A 23,822-nucleotide genomic window follows, 5' to 3' on the forward strand; every position below is an offset into this window, starting at 1 on the left:
TTTGAAGAATGTATGTGAGAAATACTTAGAAAAGCAAATGGATTTGTATGTAGCATTTATGGATCTGGAGAAGGCATATGATAGAGTTGATAGAGATGCTCTGTGGAAGTTATTAAGAATATATGGTGTGGGAGGCAAGTTGTTAGAAGCAGTGAAAAGTTTTTATCGAGGATGTAAGGCATGTGTACGTGTAGGAAGAGAGAAAGTGATTGGTTCTCAGTGAATGTAGGTTTGCGGCAGGGGTGTGTGATGTCTCCATGGTTGTTTAATTTGTTTATGGATGGGGTTGTTAGGGAGGTGAATGCAAGAGTTTTGGAAAGAGGGGCAAGTATGCAGTCTGTTGGGGATGAGAGAGCTTGGGAAGTGAGTCAGTTGTTGTTCTCTGATGATACAGTGCTGGTGGCTGATTCACGTGAGAAACTGCAGAAGCTGGTGACTGAGTTTGGTAAAGTGTGTGAAAGAAGAAAGTTGAGAGTAAATGTGAATAAGAGCAAGGTTATTAGGTACAGTAGGGTTGAGGGTCAAGTCAATTGCGAGGTAAGTTTGAATGGAGAAAAACTGGAGGAAGTAAAGTGTTTTAGATATCTGGGAGTGGATCTGGCAGCGGATGGAACCATGGAAGCGGAAGTAAATCATAGGGTGGGGGAGGGGGCGAAAATTCTGGGAGCCTTGAAGAATGCTTGGAAGTCGAGAACATTATCTCGGAAAGCAAAAATGGGTATATTTGAAGGAATAGTGGTTACAACAATGTTGTATGGTTGCGAGGCATGGGCTATGGATAGAGTTGTGCGCAGGAGGGTGGATGTGCTGGAAATGAGATGTTTGAGGACAATATGTGGTGTGAGGTGGTTTGATCGAGTAAGTAATGTAAGGGTAAGAGAGATATGTGGAAATAAAAAGAGTGTGGTTGAGAGAGCAGAAGAGGGTGTTTTGAAATGGTTTGGTCACATGGAGAGAATGAGTGAGGAAAGATTAACCAAGAGGATATATGTGTGAGAGATGGAGGGAACGAGGAGAAGTGGGAGACCAAATTGGAGGTGGAAAGATGGAGTGAAAAAGATTTTGAGTGATCGGGGCCTAAACATGCAGGAGGGTGAAAGGCGTGCAAGTAATAGAGTGAACTGGAACGATGTGGTATACCGGGGTCGACGTGCTGTCAATGGATTGAACCAGGGCATGTGAAGCGTCTGGGGTAAACCATGGAAAGTTTTGTGGGTCCTGGATGTGGAAAGGGAGCTGTGGTTTCGGTGCATTATTACATGACAGCTAGAGACTGAGTTTGAACGAATGGGGCCTTTGCTGTGTTTTCCTAGCGCTACCTCGCACACATGAGGGGGGGGAGGGGGTTGTTATTCCATGTGTGGCGAGGTGGCGATGGGAATAAATAAAGGCAGACAGTATGAATTATGTACATGTGTATATATGTATATGTCTGTGTGTGTATATATATGTATACATTGAGATGTATTGGTATGTATATTTGCGTGTGTGGACGTGTATGTATATACATGCGTATGTGGGTGGGTTGGGGCCCTTCTTTCGTCTGTTTCCTTGCGCTACCTCGCTAACGCGGGAGACAGCGACAAAGAAAAATATATATATATATACATATATATATAGAGAGAGAGATGCTCTGTGGAAGGTATTAAGAATATATGGTGTGGGAGGCAAGTTGTTAGAAGCAGTGAAAAGTTTTTATCGAGGATGTAAGGCATGTGTACGTGTAGGAAGAGAGGAAAGTGATTGGTTCTCAGTGAATGTAGGTTTGCAGCAGGGGTGTGTGATATCTCCATGGTTGTTTAATTTGTTTATGGATGGGGTTGTTAGGGAGGTAAATGCAAGAGTTTTGGAAAGAGGGGCAAGTATGAAGTCTGTTGGGGATGAGAGAGCTTGGGAAGTGAGTCAGTTGTTGTTCGCTGATGATACAGCGCTGGTGGCTGATTCATGTGAGAAACCGCAGAAGCTGGTGACTGAGCTTGGTAAAGTGTGTGAAAGAAGAAAGTTAAGAGTAAATGTGAATAAGAGCAAGGTTATTAGGTACAGTAGGGTTGAGAGTCAAGTCAATTGGGAGGTAAGTTTGAATGGAGAAAAACTGGAGGAAGTAAAGTGTTTTAGATATCTGGGAGTGGATCTGGCAGCGGATGGAACCATGGAAGCGGAAGTGGATCATAGGGTGGGGGAGGGGGCGAAAATCCTGGGAGCCTTGAAGAATGTGTGGAAGTCGAGAACATTATCTCGGAAAGCAAAAATGGGTATGTTTGAAGGAATAGTGGTTCCAACAATGTTGTATGGTTGCGAGGCGTGGACTATGGATAGAGTTGTGCGCAGGAGGATGGATGTGCTGGAAATGAGATGTTTGAGGGCAATGTGTGGTGTGAGGTGGTTTGATCGAGTAAGTAACGTAAGGGTAAGAGAGATGTGTGGAAATAAAAAGAGCGTGGTTGAGAGAGCAGAAGAGGGTGTTTTGAAATGGTTTGGGCACATGGAGAGAATGAGTGAGGAAAGATTGACTAAGAGGATATATGTGTCGGAGGTGGAGGGAACGAGGAGAAGTGGGAGACCAAATTGGAGGTGGAAAGATGGAGTGAAAAAGATTTTGTGTGATCGGGGCCTGAACATGCAGGAGGGTGAAAGGAGGGCAAGGAATAGAGTGAATTAGATCGATGTGGTATACCGGGGTTGACGTGCTGTCAGTGGATTGAATCAGGGCATGTGAAGCGTCTGGGGTAAACCATGGAAAGCTGTGTAGGTATGTATATTTGCGTGTGTGGACGTATGTATATACATGCGTATGGGGGTGGGTTGGGCCATTTCTTTCGTCTGTTTCCTTGCGCTACCTCGCAAACGCGGGAGACAGCGACAAAGCAAAAAAAAAAAAAATGTATATATATATATATATATATATATATATATATATATATATATATATATATATATATAAACCTTGTACAGGTTATCAGGAAGGAAGTTTATCTAATTTTTTTCGTATTATCTATCTTAAAATCGAAATCTTGTAGTTAGTTTTTTGGAGCGGTACGATAACTTTGTAGGTTGAGTGGCACCGGCAGCACAGGTTGTTTACATGGGAGGAGAAGAGAGTCGTTGGTCGGGAATTTGTTGTTCAGTAGAAGATAACGTTGAATTACGATAATGAACTATTATTTTGTATTCTTTTTTTTTGTAGGCCTTTACTCAGGCCAAAGTGAACAACAAAAACCAGAAATTACTTTCGATCCCGATGGAGGTATGTATGTCTTAATGACAACCTGTCTACATTTTGGTTCCAGTAGTTCTTTTGGAACATTGGCGGCTTTTCAACTTTGAAGGGATTATTTTAGGGTTGTCTTTCATGTAAACTTGGCTGAACAGATTTCGGTAAAGTGTGTTTAGAAGTATCAATATCATGGATTTTAAAATGGAATGTACACCATAGAATTCAGAGAGAATGGAATACCTGATATATTTGTTCTATTAGTAACAAGGTTAAGTACTGTGATTCAGTATGGGAAATTGTGGTGTAAAAGCACTTTAAACCCAGAATTCAATGTATAAAATGTTAAGTGCAAGAACATCAAGGACGCCTTAAGTGTCTTGATGTAATTGTCATATATGTACACTGTGGTGCACACAGGTGAAGACTTGCATCATTTGGTGAAGCTTGTTCTGGTACAGCAAATTCATGAAAAATGGACCAGAATAGTAGAGTGTGTGTCATGCAGATTGTCAAAGCTGTCTTCATATTTGTTGATAGAACATTGACGGGGAAGATTTGTTGGCAGAAGGAAAAAAATATTTTAGTGTTGTGCACTCTTTAAATAGTCTTCCAAAAACTAATAATCTTGAATGACAAAATTGTTTACTTAGAAAGATGTTTCTCTGATGAATTGAAATATTGTAAAAGAATAATAAAACAACCAAGAAATGAATGCTATAAGGAGAAAAATACATGTAGGTCTGTGTTGGTAAGATAGCAGTAAGTGCAAAAAAAAATATTATTACTGACATGTTCCTAGGCCTTTACTCAGCTTAGACATTGAAGCTTATTGATTCAGTGGTGAAATTGATGAGAACTGCTATTGACGTTTGTGTGAATAAATTGTACATTTCCTTTTCCATAGCCAGAGGTTGAACCATTATGTGACGTTCATTTTTTCATTCATTTCAAGCTAAAAGTTTGTTTTCTAAATTGTTTCTTACATTTTTCATATGTATATATATGTATGTGTGTGTGTGTGTGTGTGTGTGCGTGTGTGTGTGTGTGTGTGTGTGTGTGTATATATATATGTATATTATCCCTGGGGATAGGGGTGAAAGAATACTTCCCACGTATTCCTCGCATGTCGTAGAAAGCGACTAGAGGGGACGGGAGCGGGGGGCCGGAAATCCTCCCCTCCTTGTATTAACTTTCTAAAATGGGAAACAGAAGAAGGAGTCACGCGGGGAGTGCTCATCCTCCTCGAAGGCTCAGAGTGGGGTGCCTAAATGTGTGTGGATGTAACCAAGATGTGAAAAAAGGAGAGATAGGTAGTATGTTTGAGGAAAGGAACCTGGATGTTTTGGCTCTGAGTGAAACGAAGCTCAAGGGTAAAGGGGAAGAGTGGTTTGGAAATGTCTGGGGAGTGAAGTCAGGGGTTAGTGAGAGGACAAGAGCAAGGGAAGGAGTAGCAATACTCCTGAAACAGGAGTTGTGGGAGTATGTGATAGAATGTAAGAAAGTAAATTCTCGATTAATATGGGTGAAATTGAAAGTTGATGGAGAGAGATGGGTGATTATTGGTGCATATGCACCTGGGCATGAGAAGAAAGATCATGAGAGGCAAGTGTTTTGGGAGCAGCTAAATGAGTGTGTTAGCGGTTTTGATGCACGAGACCGGGTTATAGTGATGGGTGATTTGAATGCAAAGGTGAGTAATGGGGCAGTTGAGGGAATAATTGGTATGCATGGGGTGTTCAGTGTTGTAAATGGAAATGGTGAAGAGCTTGTAGATTTATGTGCTGAAAAAGGACTGATGATTGGGAATACCTGGTTTAAAAAGCGAGATATACATAAGTATACTTATGTAAGTAGGAGAGATGGCCAGAGAGCGTTATTGGATTACGTGTTAATTGACAGGCGTGCGAAAGAGAGACTTTTGGATGTCAATGTGCTGAGAGGTGCAACTGGAGGGATGTCTGATCATTATCTTGTGGAGGCTAAGGTGAAGATTAGTATGGGTTTTCAGAAAAGAAGAGTGAATGTTGGGGTGAAGAAGGTGCTGAGAGTAAGTGAGCTTGGGAAGGAGACCTGTGTGAAGAAGTATCAGGAGAGACTGTGTACACAATGGAAAAAGGTGAGAACAATGGAAGTAAGGGGAGTGGGGGAGGAATGGGATGTATTTAGGGAATCAGTGATGGATTGCGCAAAAGATGCTTGTGGCATGAGAAGAGTGGGAGGTGGGCTGTTTAGAAAGGGTAGTGAGTGGTGGGATGAAGAAGTAAGAGTATTAGTGAAAGAGAAGAGAGAGGCATTTGGACGATTTTTGCAGGGAAAAAATGCAATTGAGTGGGAGAAGTATAAAAGAAAGAGACAGGAGGTCAAGAGAAAGGTGCAAGAGGTGAAAAAAAGGGCAAATGAGAGTTGGGGTGAGAGACTATCAGTAAATTTTAGGGAGAATAAAAAGATGTTCTGGAAGGAGGTAAATAGGGTGCGTAAGACAAGGGAGCAAATGGGAACTTCAGTGAAGGGCGTAAATGGGGAGGTGATAACAAGTAGTGGTGATGTGAGAAGGAGATGGAATAAGTATTTTGAAGGTTTGTTGAATGTGTCTGATGACAGAGTGGCAGATATAGGGTGTTTGGGTCGAGGTGGTGTGCAAAGTGAGAGGGTTAGGGAAAATGATTTGGTAAACAGAGAAGAGGTAGTAAAAGCTTTGCGGAAGATGAAAGCCGGCAAGGCAGCAGGTTTGGATGGTATTGCAGTGGAATTTATTAAAAAAGGGGGTGACTGTATTGTTGACTGGTTGGTAAGGTTATTTAATGTATGTATGACTCATGGTGAGGTGCCTGAGGATTGGCGGAATGCGTGCATAGTGCCATTGTACAAAGGCAAAGGGGATAAGAGTGAGTGCTCAAATTACAGAGGTATAAGTTTGTTGAGTATTCCTGGTAAATTATATGGGAGGGTATTGATTGAGAGGGTAAAGGCATGTACAGAGCATCAGACTGGGGAAGAGCAGTGTGGTTTCAGAAGTGGTAGAGGATGTGTGGATCAGGTGTTTGCTTTGAAGAATGTATGTGAGAAATACTTAGAAAAGCAAATGGATTTGTATATAGCATTTATGGATCTGGAGAAGGCATATGATAGAGTTGATAGAGATGCTCTGTGGAAGGTATTAAGAATATATGGTGTGGGAGGCAAGTTGTTAGAAGCAGTGAAAAGTTTTTATCGAGGATGTAAGGCATGTGTACGTGTAGGAAGAGAGGAAAGTGATTGGTTCTCAGTGAATGTAGGTTTGCGGCAGGGGTGTGTGATGTCTCCATGGTTGTTTAATTTGTTTATGGATGGGGTTGTTAGGGAGGTAAATGCAAGAGTCTTGGAAAGAGGGGCAAGTATGAAGTCTGTTGGGGATGAGAGAGCTTGGGAAGTGAGTCAGTTGTTGTTCGCTGATGATACAGCGCTGGTGGCGGATTCATGTGAGAAACTGCAGAAGCTGGTGACGGAGTTTGGTAAAGTGTGTGGAAGAAGAAAGTTAAGAGTAAATGTGAATAAGAGCAAGGTTATTAGGTACAGTAGGGTTGAGGGTCAAGTCAATTGGGAGGTGAGTTTGAATGGAGAAAAACTGGAGGAAGTGAAGTGTTTTAGATATCTGGGAGTGGATCTGTCAGCGGATGGAACCATGGAAGCGGAAGTGGATCATAGGGTGGGGGAGGGGGCGAAAATTTTGGGAGCCTTGAAAAATGTGTGGAAGTCGAGAACATTATCCCGGAAAGCAAAAATGGGTATGTTTGAAGGAATAGTAGTTCCAACAATGTTGTATGGTTGCGAGGCGTGGGCTATGGATAGAGTTGTGCGCAGGAGGATGGATGTGCTGGAAATGAGATGTTTGAGGACAATGTGTGGTGTGAGGTGGTTTGATCGAGTAAGTAACGTAAGGGTAAGAGAGATGTGTGGAAATAAAAAGAGCGTGGTTGAGAGAGCAGAAGAGGGTGTTTTGAAATGGTTTGGGCACATGGAGAGAATGAGTGAGGAAAGATTGACCAAGAGGATATATGTGTCGGAGGTGGAGGGAACGAGGAGAAGAGGGAGACCAAATTGGAGGTGGAAAGATGGAGTGAAAAGGATTTTGTGTGATCGGGGCCTGAACATGCAGGAGGGTGAAAGGAGGGCAAGGAATAGAGTGAATTGGAGCGATGTGGTATACAGGGGCTGACGTGCTGTCAGTGGATTGAATCAAGGCATGTGAAGCGTCTGGGGTAAACCATGGAAAGCTGTGTAGGTATGTATATTTCCGTGTGTGGACGTGTGTATGTACATGTGTATGGGGGGGGTTGGGCCATTTCTTTCGTCTGTTTCCTTGCGCTACCTCGCAAACGCGGGAGACAGCGACAAAGTCTAAAAAAAAAAAAAAAAAAAAAAAAAAATGTTCCTAGGCAGTGGTGTCACCTTATTTGTATAGTGTTTTGGTTCAATTTAGTTTTATATTAAGATAAAACCCCCGGGTTTCAAGTTTTGTGATATGTACAAGTATTAAGTAGTGTATCATTACTGATTTCAGCCTATATATGATTGATATATATATCCTATATATGATTTGTATTTTTGTTTGATTATACTTACAGAAGTTTTGTTAAATCATGAATAACTTCATTATCCCTGTACATTTTGGCATTTTAAACCATTCCTAGGACTGTGTGTAGGTAATAACCATCTGTATATTATACGTTACCTGGAAAATGTAAGTTGGCTTTATGAATGAAATGTCATCTACCTCTATATTTTTTCGTTTGTCATATATTTTTTTATTTTCATTTTTGTTTGATGTAATTAGGCTTGTTCCATTGTTAGAATAATTATATATGTTCCATCGTCCAGAAAATGAATTCAAGAATGGGAAGTTCTCTAGCCCTCTGCACCTGCCCTTAGCATAATTGTATGACATGTAGGGATCCTGTACATGGGAATATTCTTCCTTTCATGACCTCTATATTTGGTGGTATAGTAAACCCATCTGTGCTTTATGGATGCTTGATGTGGGCTTTGGACAAAAATGTAAAGAATGGGGTGAATATGTTTGAAATGAAATGTTTGACTATGTAGTGATAGGAGTGTTGATCGAATAAGAAATGATTGGGCAGGAGAGAGGAGTGGTAGTAATAGGAGTATGTATGAGAGAACTTAAGAGGATATTGAGAAATTGTATGGACAAATGGAGAGGATGAGTGAGGAAAGGGTGACTAAGAGGGTATACATGTCAGAAGTTGAAGGAACAAAGTAAAGGGGAAACAGATAAGGAGGTGGAAGAATGAAGTGAAAGATGCTTTGTATCCTGAACATGGAGGAAGGTGTGGGATATGTAAGGGTAGCATGAATTGGAGCATTGGTGTTTACAGGGGACAGTGTGCTGTCACTGAGTATGGGAAAGGGTGAGGGGAAACCATGGAAAGATCTGTTAAGTTTGGTTATGGGTAGGGGGCTTGGGTCGTGGTGAATTATACATGACAACTAGAGTGTGGATGTTAGCAAATAAGGCAATTTTTTTTTTTTTTTTTTGTTTATTCCTGGCACTTAAGCACTAATGTGGGAAATCAGGAACATGTGAGAAAAAAAATATTATTCTACATGCACTGAAGATCTGAATCAATGCATTATCAGTGGAAACTGCTATGTAATCACAACTGAGTCAGCATATTGGTGGTTTATATGTGTGTAGGGCCTGGGAGGAACATCTGGCTTCTGGGTTCCCATTTTACTTATGGTTACAGGCCACATAAACACAAACTCGTAAAACCAATCATTCATACACAGAAGTATCTCCATCACTTCATGCTGGAACTCTACGATGAGGCATTTTGGTAATAGGTTTGCCCTATGACTTGCCCTCCTAGGCTGATAGATATATTTTTTGAATGAAATACTTTATATAATGTTTTATGTTATGATCAAGGTCAATTCAATAATTATACAAGTGAAAATTAAGCAATTTTCATAACATGTATTATTTTTATATAGATTTTTTTTATTTTACCACCTCTATATGCTATATTAAGCAACTTGCTTATCAGTCTCTTGTTTCCATCAAATCATTTGCATTTTTATGCCTGTGTGTTTCAGTTTTCTTACACTGTGCATTAATTCATAGATATGTATTCATGAGCATTCTTTGTGCACCTGTGGATAGAGGCATAGATGTAGCTCACTGATAAAATTATCAACTATCTTTTCATCATCATTCAGCAAGTCTTATAAATCCTGCATCACTAATAAAGCTGGGTTGAGATGGCTAGGTTGACATATGTTATCATTTCACATGTTTTTAGATTTTTTGTTTCTATGTGTGGAAGCAGAATAAGTAATAAAACAAGTTAATCATTGCATCAGTTAACTACAGAGATAGTAATGAGGATGGGCTGAGATTAGTGATACAATAGTTAATACATATATTGCAAGGAATGTCATAATGAAAGTAGTGAAATGGCTTCAGGAGCAATGAAATTATGTGGAACAAGGTGAAAGTCATCCTAATATATGAAGCGAGTACCCAAAACCCTGCATAAGGTGATAACACTACAGCTCGAGAGATAATTCGACACATATCACTCATACCAGTACGCTACCATCACAATTTTTTATTTCTACATGTTTTGATTAAAGCCTATATTGTTTCTCATTTATTAATGTCTTTAATCTTGTAAGAGAAAAATATTTGACAAAGGCAAAGTGAATATATTTTCTTTGGCTACAAATTTTTTTTGTTTCACCAGATTGTCAGAAAACTACTTAGGCAATTTAGGTGGCATGTACTGTGTTGTTCTCGTACATTTTGACTGATTTCAGCTAATTTATGCTTATTTCAGTGTTTAGTCACTAGAGGTCAAAGTGGTTCTGGATTTCATCAGCTAGAGACTTGTTGTTGCCATTCCCTTTAGGGAGTTCCTGGAGGGAATGGGTATTAAAGAGAGAGAGATAGACAGTTAGTCAAACCCTATTGCTTGTTGTGCAAAGTATTCAGTACCCAAATAGTCTTCCCATTTGAGGATTGTACAACTGACCAGCAAGCATGAGGGACTCATGAAATCTTTCTGGTTGTATTATGTACAGTATTTTGCACATGTCTGACACTTGTGCTCCATGGTGATAATTCAAAGAATTGTGTCAAGAATATTAATAATTCCATTAGATTACATGAGACAGTAGATGATAACTGATCAGTTCAGTATTTTGATTTCTAATAAAGACATAATATATCCCATACATTTGCGACACTAAGGTATCTAAACATTTATACTTTTTTCTATAGCAGAAAATATCACAGTAAAACAAGAATGCTTACTTGAGAGAACAATTCAAATTTATGAAAGTACACCTAATGTTCACAAAGAAATTTGTATTTGTTTTGAAACCTTGTATATATATCAATCTGCACTTACTGGATAGTGTAAATGAATTACGACATTGTAAAGTATGCTAAATTTATAGTCTTAATCATTATTACAAGCAAAATGGATGTTATTGCAAGTTTCATGAATACCCACATACATGTACAGAGCATCAGATTGGGGAAGAGCAGTGTGGTTTCAGAAGTGGTAGAGGATGTGTGGATCAGGTGTTTGCTTTGAAGAATGTATGTGAGAAATACTTAGAAAAGCAAATGGATTTGTATGTAGCATTTATGGATCTGGAGAAGGCATATGATAGAGTTGATAGAGATGCTCTGTGGAAGTTATTAAGAATATATGGTGTGGGAGGCAAGTTGTTAGAAGCAGTGAAAAGTTTTTATCGAGGATGTAAGGCATGTGTACGTGTAGGAAGAGAGGAAAGTGATTGGTTCTCAGTGAATGTAGGTTTGCGGCAGGGGTGTGTGATGTCTCCATGGTTGTTTAATTTGTTTATGGATGGGGTTGTTAGGGAGGTGAATGCAAGAGTTTTGGAAAGAGGGGCAAGTATGAAGTCTGTTGGGGATGAGAGAGCTTGGGAAGTGAGTCAGTTGTTGTTCGCTGATGATACAGCGCTGGTGGCTGATTCATGTGAGAAACTGCAGAAGCTGGTGACTGAGTTTGGTAAAGTGTGTGAAAGAAGAAAGTTAAGAGTAAATGTGAATAAGAGCAAGGTTATTAGGTACAGTAGGGTTGAGGGTCAAGTCAATTGGGAGGTGAGTTTGAATGGAGAAAAACTGGAGGAAGTGAAGTGTTTTAGATATCTGGGAGTGGATCTGGCAGCGGATGGAACCATGGAAGCGGAAGTGGATCATAGGGTGGGGGAGGGGGCGAAAATTCTGGGAGCCTTGAAGAATGTGTGGAAGTCGAGAACTTTATCTCGAAAAGCAAAAATGAGTATGTTTGAAGGAATAGTGGTTCCAGCAATGTTGTATGGTTGCGAGGCGTGGGCTATGGATAGAGTTGTGTGCAGGAGGATGGATGTGCTGGAAATGAGATGTTTGAGGACAATGTGTGGTGTGAGGTGGTTTGATCGAGTAAGTAACGTAAGGGTAAGAGAGATGTGTGGAAATAAAAAGAGCGTGGTTGAGAGAGCAGAAGAGGGTGTTTTGAAATGGTTTGGGCACATGGAGAGAATGAGTGAGGAAAGATTGACCAAGAGGATATATGTGTCGGAGGTGGAGGGAACGAGGAGAAGTGGGAGACCAAATTGGAGGTGGAAAGATGGAGTGAAAAAGATTTTGTGATCGGGGCCTGAACATGCAGGAGGGTGAAAGGAGGGCAAGGAATAGAGTGAATTGGAGCGATGTGGTATACCGGGGTTGACGTGCTGTCAGTGGATTGAATCAGGGCATGTGAAGCGTCTGGGGTAAACCATGGAAAGTTGTGTAGGTATGTATATTTTGCGTGTGTGGACGTATGTATATACATGTGTATGGGGGTGGTTTGGGCCATTTCTTTCGTCTGTTTCCTTGCGCTACCTCGCAAACGCGGGAGACCGGCAAAAAAAAAAAAAAATCTACTACTTTGTATTTCATTAACTCGCATTCTCCTTTAGAATCATAGTCTTACCTTGTGTTGCACATAAAGTATTGTAGGATGAAAACATAATGTTGCAGATCATACTACCCAAAATAATATAATTTTCCTTAATAATTAGTTGGAATCCATTCATATGTGCTTCTGCCACAGTCCTTAAGTTATTTCAGCGATGTGTCTAAACTGGTACTAATGCATTACAGAAATGTCATATGTTCTTTTGGCTTTTAGAATTATTGGAATTTAATGTATTGACCCATAGGTTCTTTGGTGGATAAAAGCCATGTTGTTGGACTTGTTTCCTGGTGCTACGTATCAGTACTTGTTATTACAGTACCATTAAAAAGTTGGGGTGTTACCTTTATCATCCCCCCATTCTTGTCTGTTTTACAGAAGAAAACAGGAACCCTAGACACATACCCAAACCAAAGACATTAGTGAAGTCTAGCTTACCTGTGCATCACTGTAAGCATTATTTAATCCTCAGGTACCCTGCCCATGGATATATGCAGTGCCTATGTAACCTCCCCACCCATAATATTCAAATTGAGATTTCCTGCCATGATTCAGTCTAAGTTTTCTGTATGGGTATGGGAGGTAAGGGATATAGGTGTTGAAATTCCATTACATGACCTATATTCAGTTGCCTTCTAGGCATGAGAGAAGTATTACACAATTTGTGTTAATGCTGCTGCCATAACCAAATTTTCCTTACTTCTTATACTTATCTCATATCTTTATGAATGTTTCTTATTGAGTGTATGTTTCATAGTAATTATATCAGAATGAAAACAGAATGATGATTTCATCAATACATATAGTGTCACCCACTTCAGCTATTCTTAGTAGTAATAATGGATGTTGGGCCATAATAGACCAGATAGATGCTACCACCTGGGTTTTGGGAAGAATAATGATGGCTGCAGTGATTTGAGTCAGCATTGCAGCATTTATGCACCCTAATTCAGGCCTAGATTGCTATCTTTTTCCCTTGCAGCAACCATATGAACCCCAATCCTACACCCTCGTGTTTTCAAACAATACTTAACACATAATTCCCACAAATCCTTTTTCCTTTTTTCTCGCTTTTTAACTATTGAAAATGTTATGGATATCACAGTCCTAGGTTTGCTGGTCATATCTCCAATATGACTTACCTCTGATCCTCCTCCTCTGGTATTTTGGTGAAACTTTTGTCATAGCCCTCAACACCCTCAAAGCATTTGATAGGATGTGGTACAAGTCTTTGCTTTCTAAACTCCCTTTCTTTGGTCTTGCTGCTTCTTTTCTTGTTTCACCTTTCCATCTCAATACTTATCAGTGGTGCAGTTTCCAATTTCATCCTGTCAATAGTGGTGTTCATCAGGGTTCTGTCCTATCACCTACTCTCTTCTTTTCTTTCTGTAAATGATCTCTCCTTCAACACTCATTTCTCTTATGCTAATGTTTCTACTTTACGTACTTCAACTGTCTTCTTCCCTCTTACCTTTTGACACACACGCACGCACGCTCTCTCTCTCTCTCTCTCTCTCTCTCTCTCTCTCTCTCTCTCTCTCTCTCTCTCTCTCTCTCTCTCTCTCTCTCTCTCTCTCTCTCTCTCATATCTGTTCACCATTTCGGGATAGGGAAGCAGTAATCTTGAAACATTTGTGTTCAAATGTAATTTTTCTCTGTATCTCTTTCTAAAAATCAGTTCTTTCCTCACTGTTCAGTTTTGAAATACCACAATTCTACAATGTAATAACATTTATTGGGCATAACCATAAATTCCACTCTGTTTTGGAAACCCACACAATCACAAAGTCTGCTTCCCCAAAGCTGGAAGTGTCACATGTAGGTGGTGTAATTATTTTAATTGTGAGTAGCTGTTTCATATATACTTTTGTTTTATTCTCCCTATTGTGGGGTGCTGCTCACATATCTTGGGTGGCTCCTCCTCCTCTTTATGATTATGATATTAACTTGAGTGAAGTCAAAAGATTTGTCTTATAGATTCTAATGGCATCACTTCAACCTTCCTTCCCATACACTGCAATTTTGCTGCTCTCTCTCTATTCTATAGGTGTTCTTTGGCATTGTTTCAGTAGCCTCAATTTTTTCCATTCAGTGGTCAGTTCAAGTATATGTGGAAATGTCAAGGAAGCCTTTACAAGATTTGTGCCCTGGTGTTAAGTACATAATTATTTTTAAAGCTGTGTAAAAAAAGATATTTTTGATGAAAATGTATATTCATATGTATGACAAAATGCATTTAGAATATACCACTATTTGTGCCAGAAAATGCTCCAGGAATATCTCATATCTTTAGCACTTGTGTGAATTATATTAATGACCTCTCAGAAAATATAAACAATGCCTCATGAGGTTGTACATGTTATTTAGATACTCAAATTCTTGTTGATTGTAAAAAATGAATTTTTTTTGGATACTGGAGTATACTCCACACAGCCTTTCCAGTAATTTTATGAATACTGCAAAGAAAGGGTTAATAAATGTATTTAGTAATTCAGATATCTTGTGTCCTTTACATAATTTTAATATACTTAGGTTGAACATTGTGTTTGTTGCATATTACAGTAAGTGTAAGTAGATTGATGAGTGTTATCCAGGTTCAATTATTTTCATTTGTATTTATAGCATAAATTTGAGGCAGTTTTTCTCTCCCCTCTAAGCAGAATTTGAACCCATACATCTGTGCTTGTTTCAACAACTTTTCTTTTCCATAACCCTTCTTTTTCCTTTTAAACTGATAGTCCTAACCTCTTTCATGTATTAAGTAGCTTTCGTAGCTCCTCTTCTAAATTGCTTATACTTATTGGGAATCATTTGCTATTTCATTCAGATCCACAAGTTATTTCTGTGGTACCCTTAAACTTTGAGTAGGAAAAATGAAGAGTTAACAAAAGAGCGGCTACAACATGCACAAAGTGAGACATCATGAAACTTCACCTAACATTGCTTAAAACTAGAGACTTACCATACCTTAAAGTTGAATTGTTTCCCATTTCCTAACTGTATTAGGGTTACATATTTAGGTATTGATTGCTTGCCCTATTTCAGAGATACCAGCGGTCGATCATGATGCTAACATGGACGTGGTGGAGGAAGATGATGTCATTGTTTTAACAAGGGATAACTTTCTTCATGTTGTTAATTCAGTTGATATCCTAATGATTGAATTCTATGCCCCATGGTAAGCGAGTTGTTTTAGAGATAACTTTCCAGATGCTGTACTGGGTTGGCATTTCATGTTAGAATGCAAATATGATGATATGACTGGGTGTAAACTTAGGTCTTATTTCTTGGGTAAGTTTTGTAATGTGAAGCGTCTGGGGTAAACCATGGATCTGTGGTTTCAGTGCATTACACATGATAGTTAGAGTGAGTGGGAATGAATGTGGCCTTTTTTGTCTTTTCCTAGCACTACCTCGTGCGGGGTGGGGGGGCGGTTTGCTGTTTCATGTGTGGCGGGTTGGTGACGGGAATGGATGAAGGCAGCAAGTATGAATATGTACATATGTATATATGTATATGTCTGTGTATGTATATGTATGTATACATTGAAATGTATATGTGCGTGTGTGGGCGTTTATGTATATACATGTGTATGTGGGTGGGTTGGGCCATTCTTTCGTCTATTTCCTTGTGCTAGCATGGGAGACAGCAATTAAGTATAATAAATGAATGTAAATGAATAAAAAGATTGGTTGGTAATTACCTCAAGTTGAACTAGCTTTGGGTTTTGACTAGTTTTTGACTCTTGATGTAGCAAGATGATTGTGGCGGGTTGGTGACGGGAATGGATGAAGGTAGCAAGTATGAATATGTATATATGTATATGTCTGTGTATGTATATGTATGTATACATTGAAATGTATATGTGCGTTTGTGGGCATTTATGTATATACATGTGTATGTGGGTGGGTTGGGGCATTCTTTTGTTTATTTCCTTGTGCTAGCATGGGAGACAGCAATTAAGTATAATTAATGAATGTAAATAAATGGGAGGTGAGTTTGAATGGAGAAAAACTGGAGGAAGTGAAGTGTTTTAGATATCTGGGAGTGGATCTGGCAGCGGATGGAACCATGGAAGTGGAAGTGGATCATAGGGTGGGGGAGGGGGCGAAAATCCTGGGGGCCTTGAAGAATGTGTGGAAGTCGAGAACATTATTTCGGGAAGCAAAAATGGGTATGTTTGAAGGAATAGTGGTTCCAACAATGTTGTATGGTTGCGAGGCGTGGGCTATGGATAGAGTTGTGCGCAGGAGGATGGATGTGCTGGAAATGAGATGTTTGAGGACAGTGTGTGGTGTGAGGTGGTTTGATCGAGTGAGTAACGTAAGGGTAAGAGAGATGTGTGGAAAAAAAAAGAGCGTGGTTGAGAGAGCAGAAGAGGGTGTTTTGAAGTGGTTTGGGCACATGGAGAGGATGAGTGAGGAAAGATTGACCAAGAGGATATATGTGTCGGAGGTGGAGGGAACAAGGAGAAGAGGGAGACCAAATTGGAGGTGGAAAGATGGAGTGAAAAAGATTTTGTGTGATCGGGGCCTGAACATGCAGGAGGGTGAAAGGAGGGCAAGGAATAGAGTGAATTGGAGCGATGTGGTATACCGGGGTTGACGTGCTGTCAGTGGATTGAAGCAGGGCATGTGAAGCGTCTGGGGTAAACCATGGAAAGCTGTGTAGGTATGTATATTTGCGTGTGTGGATGTATGTATATACATGTGTATGGGGGGGGGGTTGGGCCATTTCTTTCGTCTGTTTCCTTGCGCTACCTCGCAAACGCGGGAGACAGCGACAAAGTATAATAATAATAATAATAAAAAATAAATGAAAAGATTGGTAATTACCTCAAGTTGAGGTAATGCTGATGTTAGCATTCATTCTCCTTTGATTAATGAAAAATCCACCCATATGTTGAAATGAGTCATAGAAAACAAGCAGAATTTTTAGTCTCCAAATATATGTTTTGTTAGCTGGTTACTTATGTTGCAGGAAAACTATCAGAATATTACTTCATCCAAAATGGCCAGATTGCTGTTGTGTTCATTAACTCCTTGCATCAGTCAGATTAGCAAATTTGGAGTGGACTTTAGTCACTCCTGTACAGATTTGGAGGTTTTCAGTATGTTTAAAGCTGGGAAAGGAATCAAACCCCAACTGAATTCCTTATTTGTAATATGTTAAAATAAAGGTGCTGTAAGGTAAGCTACTTCTACATCACTTGACAGTGTCATTAACTATATATCTATATCTCTGACACTTGTTCCCTTTGGGAATTCCATCGAGGGGTGGCCATGGCAAAAGTCTCCATAAGTGGTGATCTCCAATCCAGTGTTGTTGGATGTCATTAGCTTCCATGTCAAAGAGTGAGGCTTGATACCAACATTTTACTGCTTTTCATGCCTAAAAAAGATATCATGCATACATGGAGAAATCTCATTTTGCCATACTAGCAACTATCTATCTGTTTTTCTGACACCTATTTCAACTGGCACTCCCTCTAGGGGATGACCATGGCAATAGTCTCCATAATTAGTGGACTCCAGTGACACTTCTTGGCTTTTAGTGCCTCTCCCTTAACAGGCCACTGGCAGAGGGCAACTCTAGTGCAGTGTTTTGCAGAGGTTCCTTCCTAGTACTCCAACTGACTACTACTGCCTAATGTATCTACCTAATGCTCCTGCCTACTTCTACATAATGTTCCTGCCTAAATGTTCTCACCTGCTACTGCCATCTACTGCTCCCACCATTTTCCCAAAAGGCAGGGCTATCACATAGCGCTCCCCGCAGAAAAATTTAGTTATGAAGAATGAGCTGTGTGAGTTAAGTGTTGACTTGTGTTATGTGTAACAAGGAGAGATTGTCTGTTTGTAGACAGAAGGTCAGTATTCCAAGTGTGGGTGAGGCAGAAAGGATGTTTTTTATTCTCATATCTGACATGGATGCTGATATGAGCCCTAATCATTTGCTCATGATATTCCCTGGGGATAGGGGAGAAAGAATACTTCCCACGTATTCCCTGCGTGTCGTAGAAGGCGACTAAAAGGGAAGGGAGCGGGGGGCTGGAAATCCTCCCCTCTCGTTTTTTTTTTTTTTTTTTTTTTTTTTTAATTTTCCAAAAGAAGGAACAGAGAAGAGGTCCAGGTGAGGATATTCCCTCAAAGGCCCAGTCCTCTGTTCTTAACGCTACCTCGCTATCGCGGGAAATAGCGAATAGTATGAAAAAAAAAAGAAAATTTAAGTTTGGAAATTATTTGATGATAATCATCTATCCTTGGAATGTGTGGATGATTTTATGAACACTGACTCACTCAGATGAGGCAAGGAAGATTTACTCGAAAAAATGGAGGTAGTGTTGCTTGTGCTTACCTAACTTAACAACACTGCATCTGACTGGTGCATCTGGAAATTCTATCAACTTTTGTAGTGTCTGCTATGAAAATTATCTTTAGATGAGACTGATTACAGCAAAAAAGATTCATTAGATAAAACATGATAAGCAGTTATCAGCAATTCAGTGTAGGTAAATGAATGATAAAACGTGAGCATTGGTAACTCCTCTGACACCCATGCCTTACTCTTTTAATTTTTAGTGCATTGTGTTGAAACATTTACAGTACTTTTAAATGATTATTACAATGAAAACATTGGACGGAACTGATTTTTTTTTTCATTGTTATATGAATATTGTTGAAATTGGGTTAAGAAAAATCAACTTTAAGGTTTGAAAACAATAACTTTGGGACCTTAAGTGGTCAACTTAAGTATTATAAAGTGGACATGGACTTTCACGAAAATAAAAGTGCTTGTTGTTCACACTTCATTTAACAAATGAGATTGTCTTTATTCATTCATTGCCATTACACACAAAATTATTTCATTACGCTGGATGAAAAATTCTTGTGGGGTATTCATTTGAAATACTTGTATCCCTGAACAGTTCATTTGCTGCATCTGTCCACATCTTCTGTTGTCTTCTCTTTATTTTGTTACAAAAGGTGAAAATTTTTCTTGTAGCATTCATTTGAAATAATTTTAGTCCAGAACAATTTACGTGCTGTGTCTGTCCCATGTCTTTTGTCATCTTTTCATTGTACCTTCATCTTAATATATTGTATCTTCACTGCTTTTTCATCTGCCACATATTGCTCCCAGCAAAACATCATGAGAGGCTATTGTCCATGTGTTTTCCTGCCACACATCCAGACCCTTTATTGTGTTACTTTTTTCTGTTTTCATCAGTGTCATGAGTGTTATCCATACCTCAAGAGTGTTGACAAGATCTCCCTCATGGAAGCATCTTGTGAAGGCTGCAGTTCTTTTAGTATACTGTGGATCTGTTTTCCTCCAGGTTGTATGACTGTATTGTCCTTCAGCTTTCCTTTACCATCCCTGCTGACCATTACTCCAGGATATTTGTACTCTTCAACAACTCCCAAAGATTTGTGTTATCCCTTGAGTTTTGTGAGAATGTTACTTCTGTGCATATTACGAAGCAAAAGAGGGAATAGAGGAAAGTGCTAAGTTAGTATTTTCTTCTAAGGCTTTGTTATCTGTTCCTGGTGCTACCTTGCTAAGACAAGAAACAATGGATAGATGTGCCAGGCATTTGAATAATACTTTTGAGAACTTTTATAAAAAGAGAGAAAATAAAGAATAGAGTTAAGATTGTGGTGTGGAGAAATCATTAGCAAGTGATATGGGTGAAAGTTGTCGAGGATGGTATGGCCATGTATTATTTACGGCAAATTGGTTGGTCAAGAAGATACAGTAATACAGACGTACACAAAGGAGAGATAGAGAATACAAAAGATGGGTGTGGATGTCATAAGAGAGTTGAGTAGGGCTAGGGATATTTCAGATGAAGATTTAAAAATTTGATGAAGGATTAGATGTAATTGAAACAATTTATGGATGGAAGTCCATGTTTCATATGAACAGTCGGTGTAGATTAAGGATGTTTATGAGTGATTAGAAGAACTGTATGTACTGTTACCTAATCCACCTTGAGGAAAATTAGGAGTGGAGGTAATGATGATAGACAGACAGACAACTTTTTCAGGTGTGGTCATTGCAAACAGTTAGCTCCTGAGTATGCTGCAGCTGCAAAAGAATTAAAAGAGGAAAGCATAAATTTGGCAAAAGTGGATGCTACTAAGGAACAGGAGTTGGCCAAGGAGCACCTGGTATCTAGCTATCCTACCATTAAACTCTTCAAGAAGGGACAGCCTGTTGAAGATTACAGTGGAGCAAGAACTGCCAAAGGTATCTGAAGTTAGTTTAGTAGCATTTTTCAATGAAGTCATGTGAGTATGAAGTGGATAGTTGAGTAAAAGCTTTATTACATGCATGGAAATAAAATAAATGTGGTTGAGAGATCAGAAGAGGGTGTGTTCAGATGGTTGGGACATCAGGATAGAATGAGAGAGGAATGGAGGATATGTGTGTCAGAAGTAGAGGGAACAAGGAGAAGCAGGAGACCAAATTGGATGTAGAAAGATGGAGTGAAAAAGATTTTTAGTGATCAGGGCCTGAACATGCAGAACTGTGAAAGGCATGCATGGAGTAAAGTGGAGTGATGTGGTATACTAGGGTCAGCGTGCTGTCAGTGGACTGAACCAGGGCATGTGAAATGTCTGGGATAAACCATGGAAAAGTCTATTGGGACTGGATGTGGATAGGAGTGTGGTTCTAGTGCATTATACATGACAGCTCGTGTATGGATGCTAGCGGATGTGGCCTTGTCCATTTCATGGCACTAATTCACTGATGCAGGGGGTGGCGATGATGTTTCCTGTGGGGCAGGGTGGTGCTGGGAATGGATGAAGGCAGTCAAGTTGGAATATGTACATGTGTATGTATGTATATGTCAGTGTATGTATATGTAGCATTTATGGGTCTGGAGAAGGCATATGATAGAGTTGATAGAGATGCTCTGTGGAAGGTATTAAGGATATATGGTGTGGGAGGCAAGTTGGTAGAAGCAGTGAAAAGTTTTTATCGAGGATGTAAGGCATGTGTATGTGTAGGAAGAGAGGAAAGTGATTGGTTCTCAGTGAATGTAGGTTTACGGCAGCGGTGTGTGATGTCTCCATGGTTGTTTAATTTGTTTATGGATGGGGTTGTTAGGGAGGTGAATGCAAGAGTTTTGGAAAGAGGGGCAAGTATGCAGTCTGTTGTGGATGAGAGAGCTTGGGAAGTGAGTCAGTTGTTTTTTGCTGATGATACAGCGCTGGTGGCTGATTCATGTGAGAAACTGCTGAAGCTGGTGACTGAGTTTGGTAAAGTGTGTGAAAGAAGAAAGCTGTGAGTAAATGTGAATAAGAGCAAGGTTATTAGGTACAGTAGGGTTGAGGGTCAAGTCAATTGGGAGGTAAGTTTGATTGGAGAAAAACTGGAGGAAGTGAAGTGTTTGAGATATCTGGGAGTGGATTTTGCAGCGGATGGAACCATGGAAGCGGAAGTGAATCATAGGGTGGGGGAGGGGGCGAAAATTCTGGGAGCGATGAAGAATGTGTGGAAGTCGAGAACATTATCTCGGAAAACAAAAATGGGTATGTTTGAAGGAATAGTGGTTCCAACAATGTTGTATGGTTGCGAGGTGTGGGCTATGGATAGACTTGTGCGCAGGAGGGTGGATGTGCTGGAAATGAGATGTTTGAGGACAATATGTGGTGTGAGGTGGTTTGATCGAGTAAGTAATGATAGGGTAAGAGAGATGTGTGGTAATAAAAAGAGCGTGGTTGAGAGAGCAGAAGAGGGTGTTTTGAAATGGTTTGGTCACATGGAGAGAATGAGTGAGGAAAGATTGACCAAGAGGATATATGTGTCAGAGGTGGAGGGAACGAGGAGAAGTGGGAGACCAAATTGGAGTGGAAAGATGGAGTGAAGAAGATTTTGTGTGATCGGGGCCTGAACATGCAGGAGGGTGAAAGGCGTGCAAGGAATAGAGTGAATTGGAACGATGTGGTATACCGGGGTCGACGTGCTGTCAATGGATTGAACCAGGCATGGGAAGTGTCTGGGGTAAACCATGGAAAGTTCTGTTGGGCCTGGATGTGGAAAGGGAGCTGTGGTTTCAGTGCATTATTACATGACAGCTAGAGACTGAGTGTGAGCGAATGGGGCCTTTGTTGTCTTTTCCTAGCACTACCCTGCACACATGAGGGGCGAGGGTGTTGTTATTCCATGTATGGCGGGGTGGCGATGGGAATGAATAAAGGCAGACAGTATGAATTATGTACATGTGTATATATGTATATGTCTGTGTGGGTATATATATGTATACATTGAGATGTATAGGTATTTATATTTGTGTGTGTGGACTTGTATGTTTATACATATGTATGTGGATGGCTTGGGCCATTCTATCGTCTGTTTCCTTGCGCTACCTCGCTAACGCGGGAGACCAACAAAGCAAAATAAATAAATATAAATAAATGTATATGGGAGGCAAGTTGCTAGAAGCAGTGAAAAGTTTTTATTGAGGATGTAAGGCATGTGTACGAGTAGGAAGAGAGGAAAGTGATTGGTTCCCAGTGAATGTCGGTTTGTGGCAGCGGTGTGTGATTTCTCCGTGGTTGCTTAATTTGTTTATGGGTGGGGTTGTTAGGGAGGTGAATGCAAGGGTTTTGGAGAGAGGGACAAGTATGCGATCTGTTAAGGATTGAGAGGGCTTGGGAAGTGAGTTAGTTGTTATTGGGTGATGATTCAGTGCTGGTGGTTGATTTGGGTGAGAAACTGCAGAAGCTGGTGACTGAGTTTGGTAAAGTGTGTGAAAGAAGAAATTTAAGAGTAAATGTGAATAAGAGCAAGGTTATTAGGTACAGTAGGGTTGAGGGACAAGTCAATTGGGAGGTAAGTTTGAATGGAGAAAAACTGGAGGAAGTGAAGTGTTTTAGATATCTAGGAGTGGATTTGGCAGCGGATGGAACCATGGAAGCGGAAGTGGATCATAGGGTAGGGGAGGGGGACGAAAATTCTGGGAGCCTTGAAGAATGTGTGGAAGTCGAGAACATTATCTCGGAAAGCAAAAATGGGTATGTTTGAAGGAATAGTGGTTCCAACAATGTTGTATGGTTGCGAGGCGTGGGCTATGGATAGAGTTGTGCGCAGGAGGATGGATGTGCTGGAAATGAGATGTTTGAGGACAATGTGTGGTGTGAGGTGGTTTGATCGAGTAAGTAACGTAAGGGTAAGAGAGATGTGTGGAAATAAAAAGAGCGTGGTTGAGAGAGCAGAAGAGGGTGTTTTGAAATGGTTTGGGCACATGGAAAGTGAGTGAGGAAAGATTGACCAAGCGGATATATGTGTTGGAGGTGGAGGGAACGAGGAGAAGTGGGAGACCAAATTGGAGGTGGAAAGATGGAGTGAAAAAGATTTTGTGTGATCGGGGCCTGAACATGCAGGAGGGTGAAAGGAGGGCGAGGAATAGAGTGAATTGGATCGATGTGGTATACCGGGGTTGACGTGCTGTCAGTGGATTGAATCAGGGCATGTGAAGCGTCTGGGGTAAACCATGGAAAGCTGTGTAGGTATGTATATTTGCGTGTGTGGACGTATGTATATACATGTGTATGGGGGTGGGTTGGGCCATTTCTTTCGTCTGTTTCCTTGCGCTACCTCGCAAACGCGGGAGACAGCGACGA

General features: G+C 40.2%; 1 protein-coding gene across 1 annotated transcript in view; it reads left to right on the top strand.

Moving 5' to 3' along the window:
* The first annotated feature begins 3,027 nt into the window (after positions 1–3,027).
* Positions 3,028–23,822, top strand: part of LOC139765204 (protein disulfide-isomerase A4-like) — a 94,096-nt gene continuing 73,301 nt past the window's right edge. The window contains exons 1-3 of the mRNA XM_071692506.1: positions 3,028–3,244; positions 15,232–15,364; positions 20,237–20,439. Coding sequence (XP_071548607.1) covers positions 3,151–3,244; positions 15,232–15,364; positions 20,237–20,439 — 430 coding nt within the window. The 5' untranslated portion in view covers positions 3,028–3,150. The remainder of the gene's footprint in view (positions 3,245–15,231; positions 15,365–20,236; positions 20,440–23,822) is intronic.

This window comes from Panulirus ornatus, chromosome 53, assembly GCF_036320965.1.
Source record: "Panulirus ornatus isolate Po-2019 chromosome 53, ASM3632096v1, whole genome shotgun sequence".
Classification (NCBI taxonomy): domain Eukaryota; kingdom Metazoa; phylum Arthropoda; class Malacostraca; order Decapoda; family Palinuridae; genus Panulirus; species Panulirus ornatus.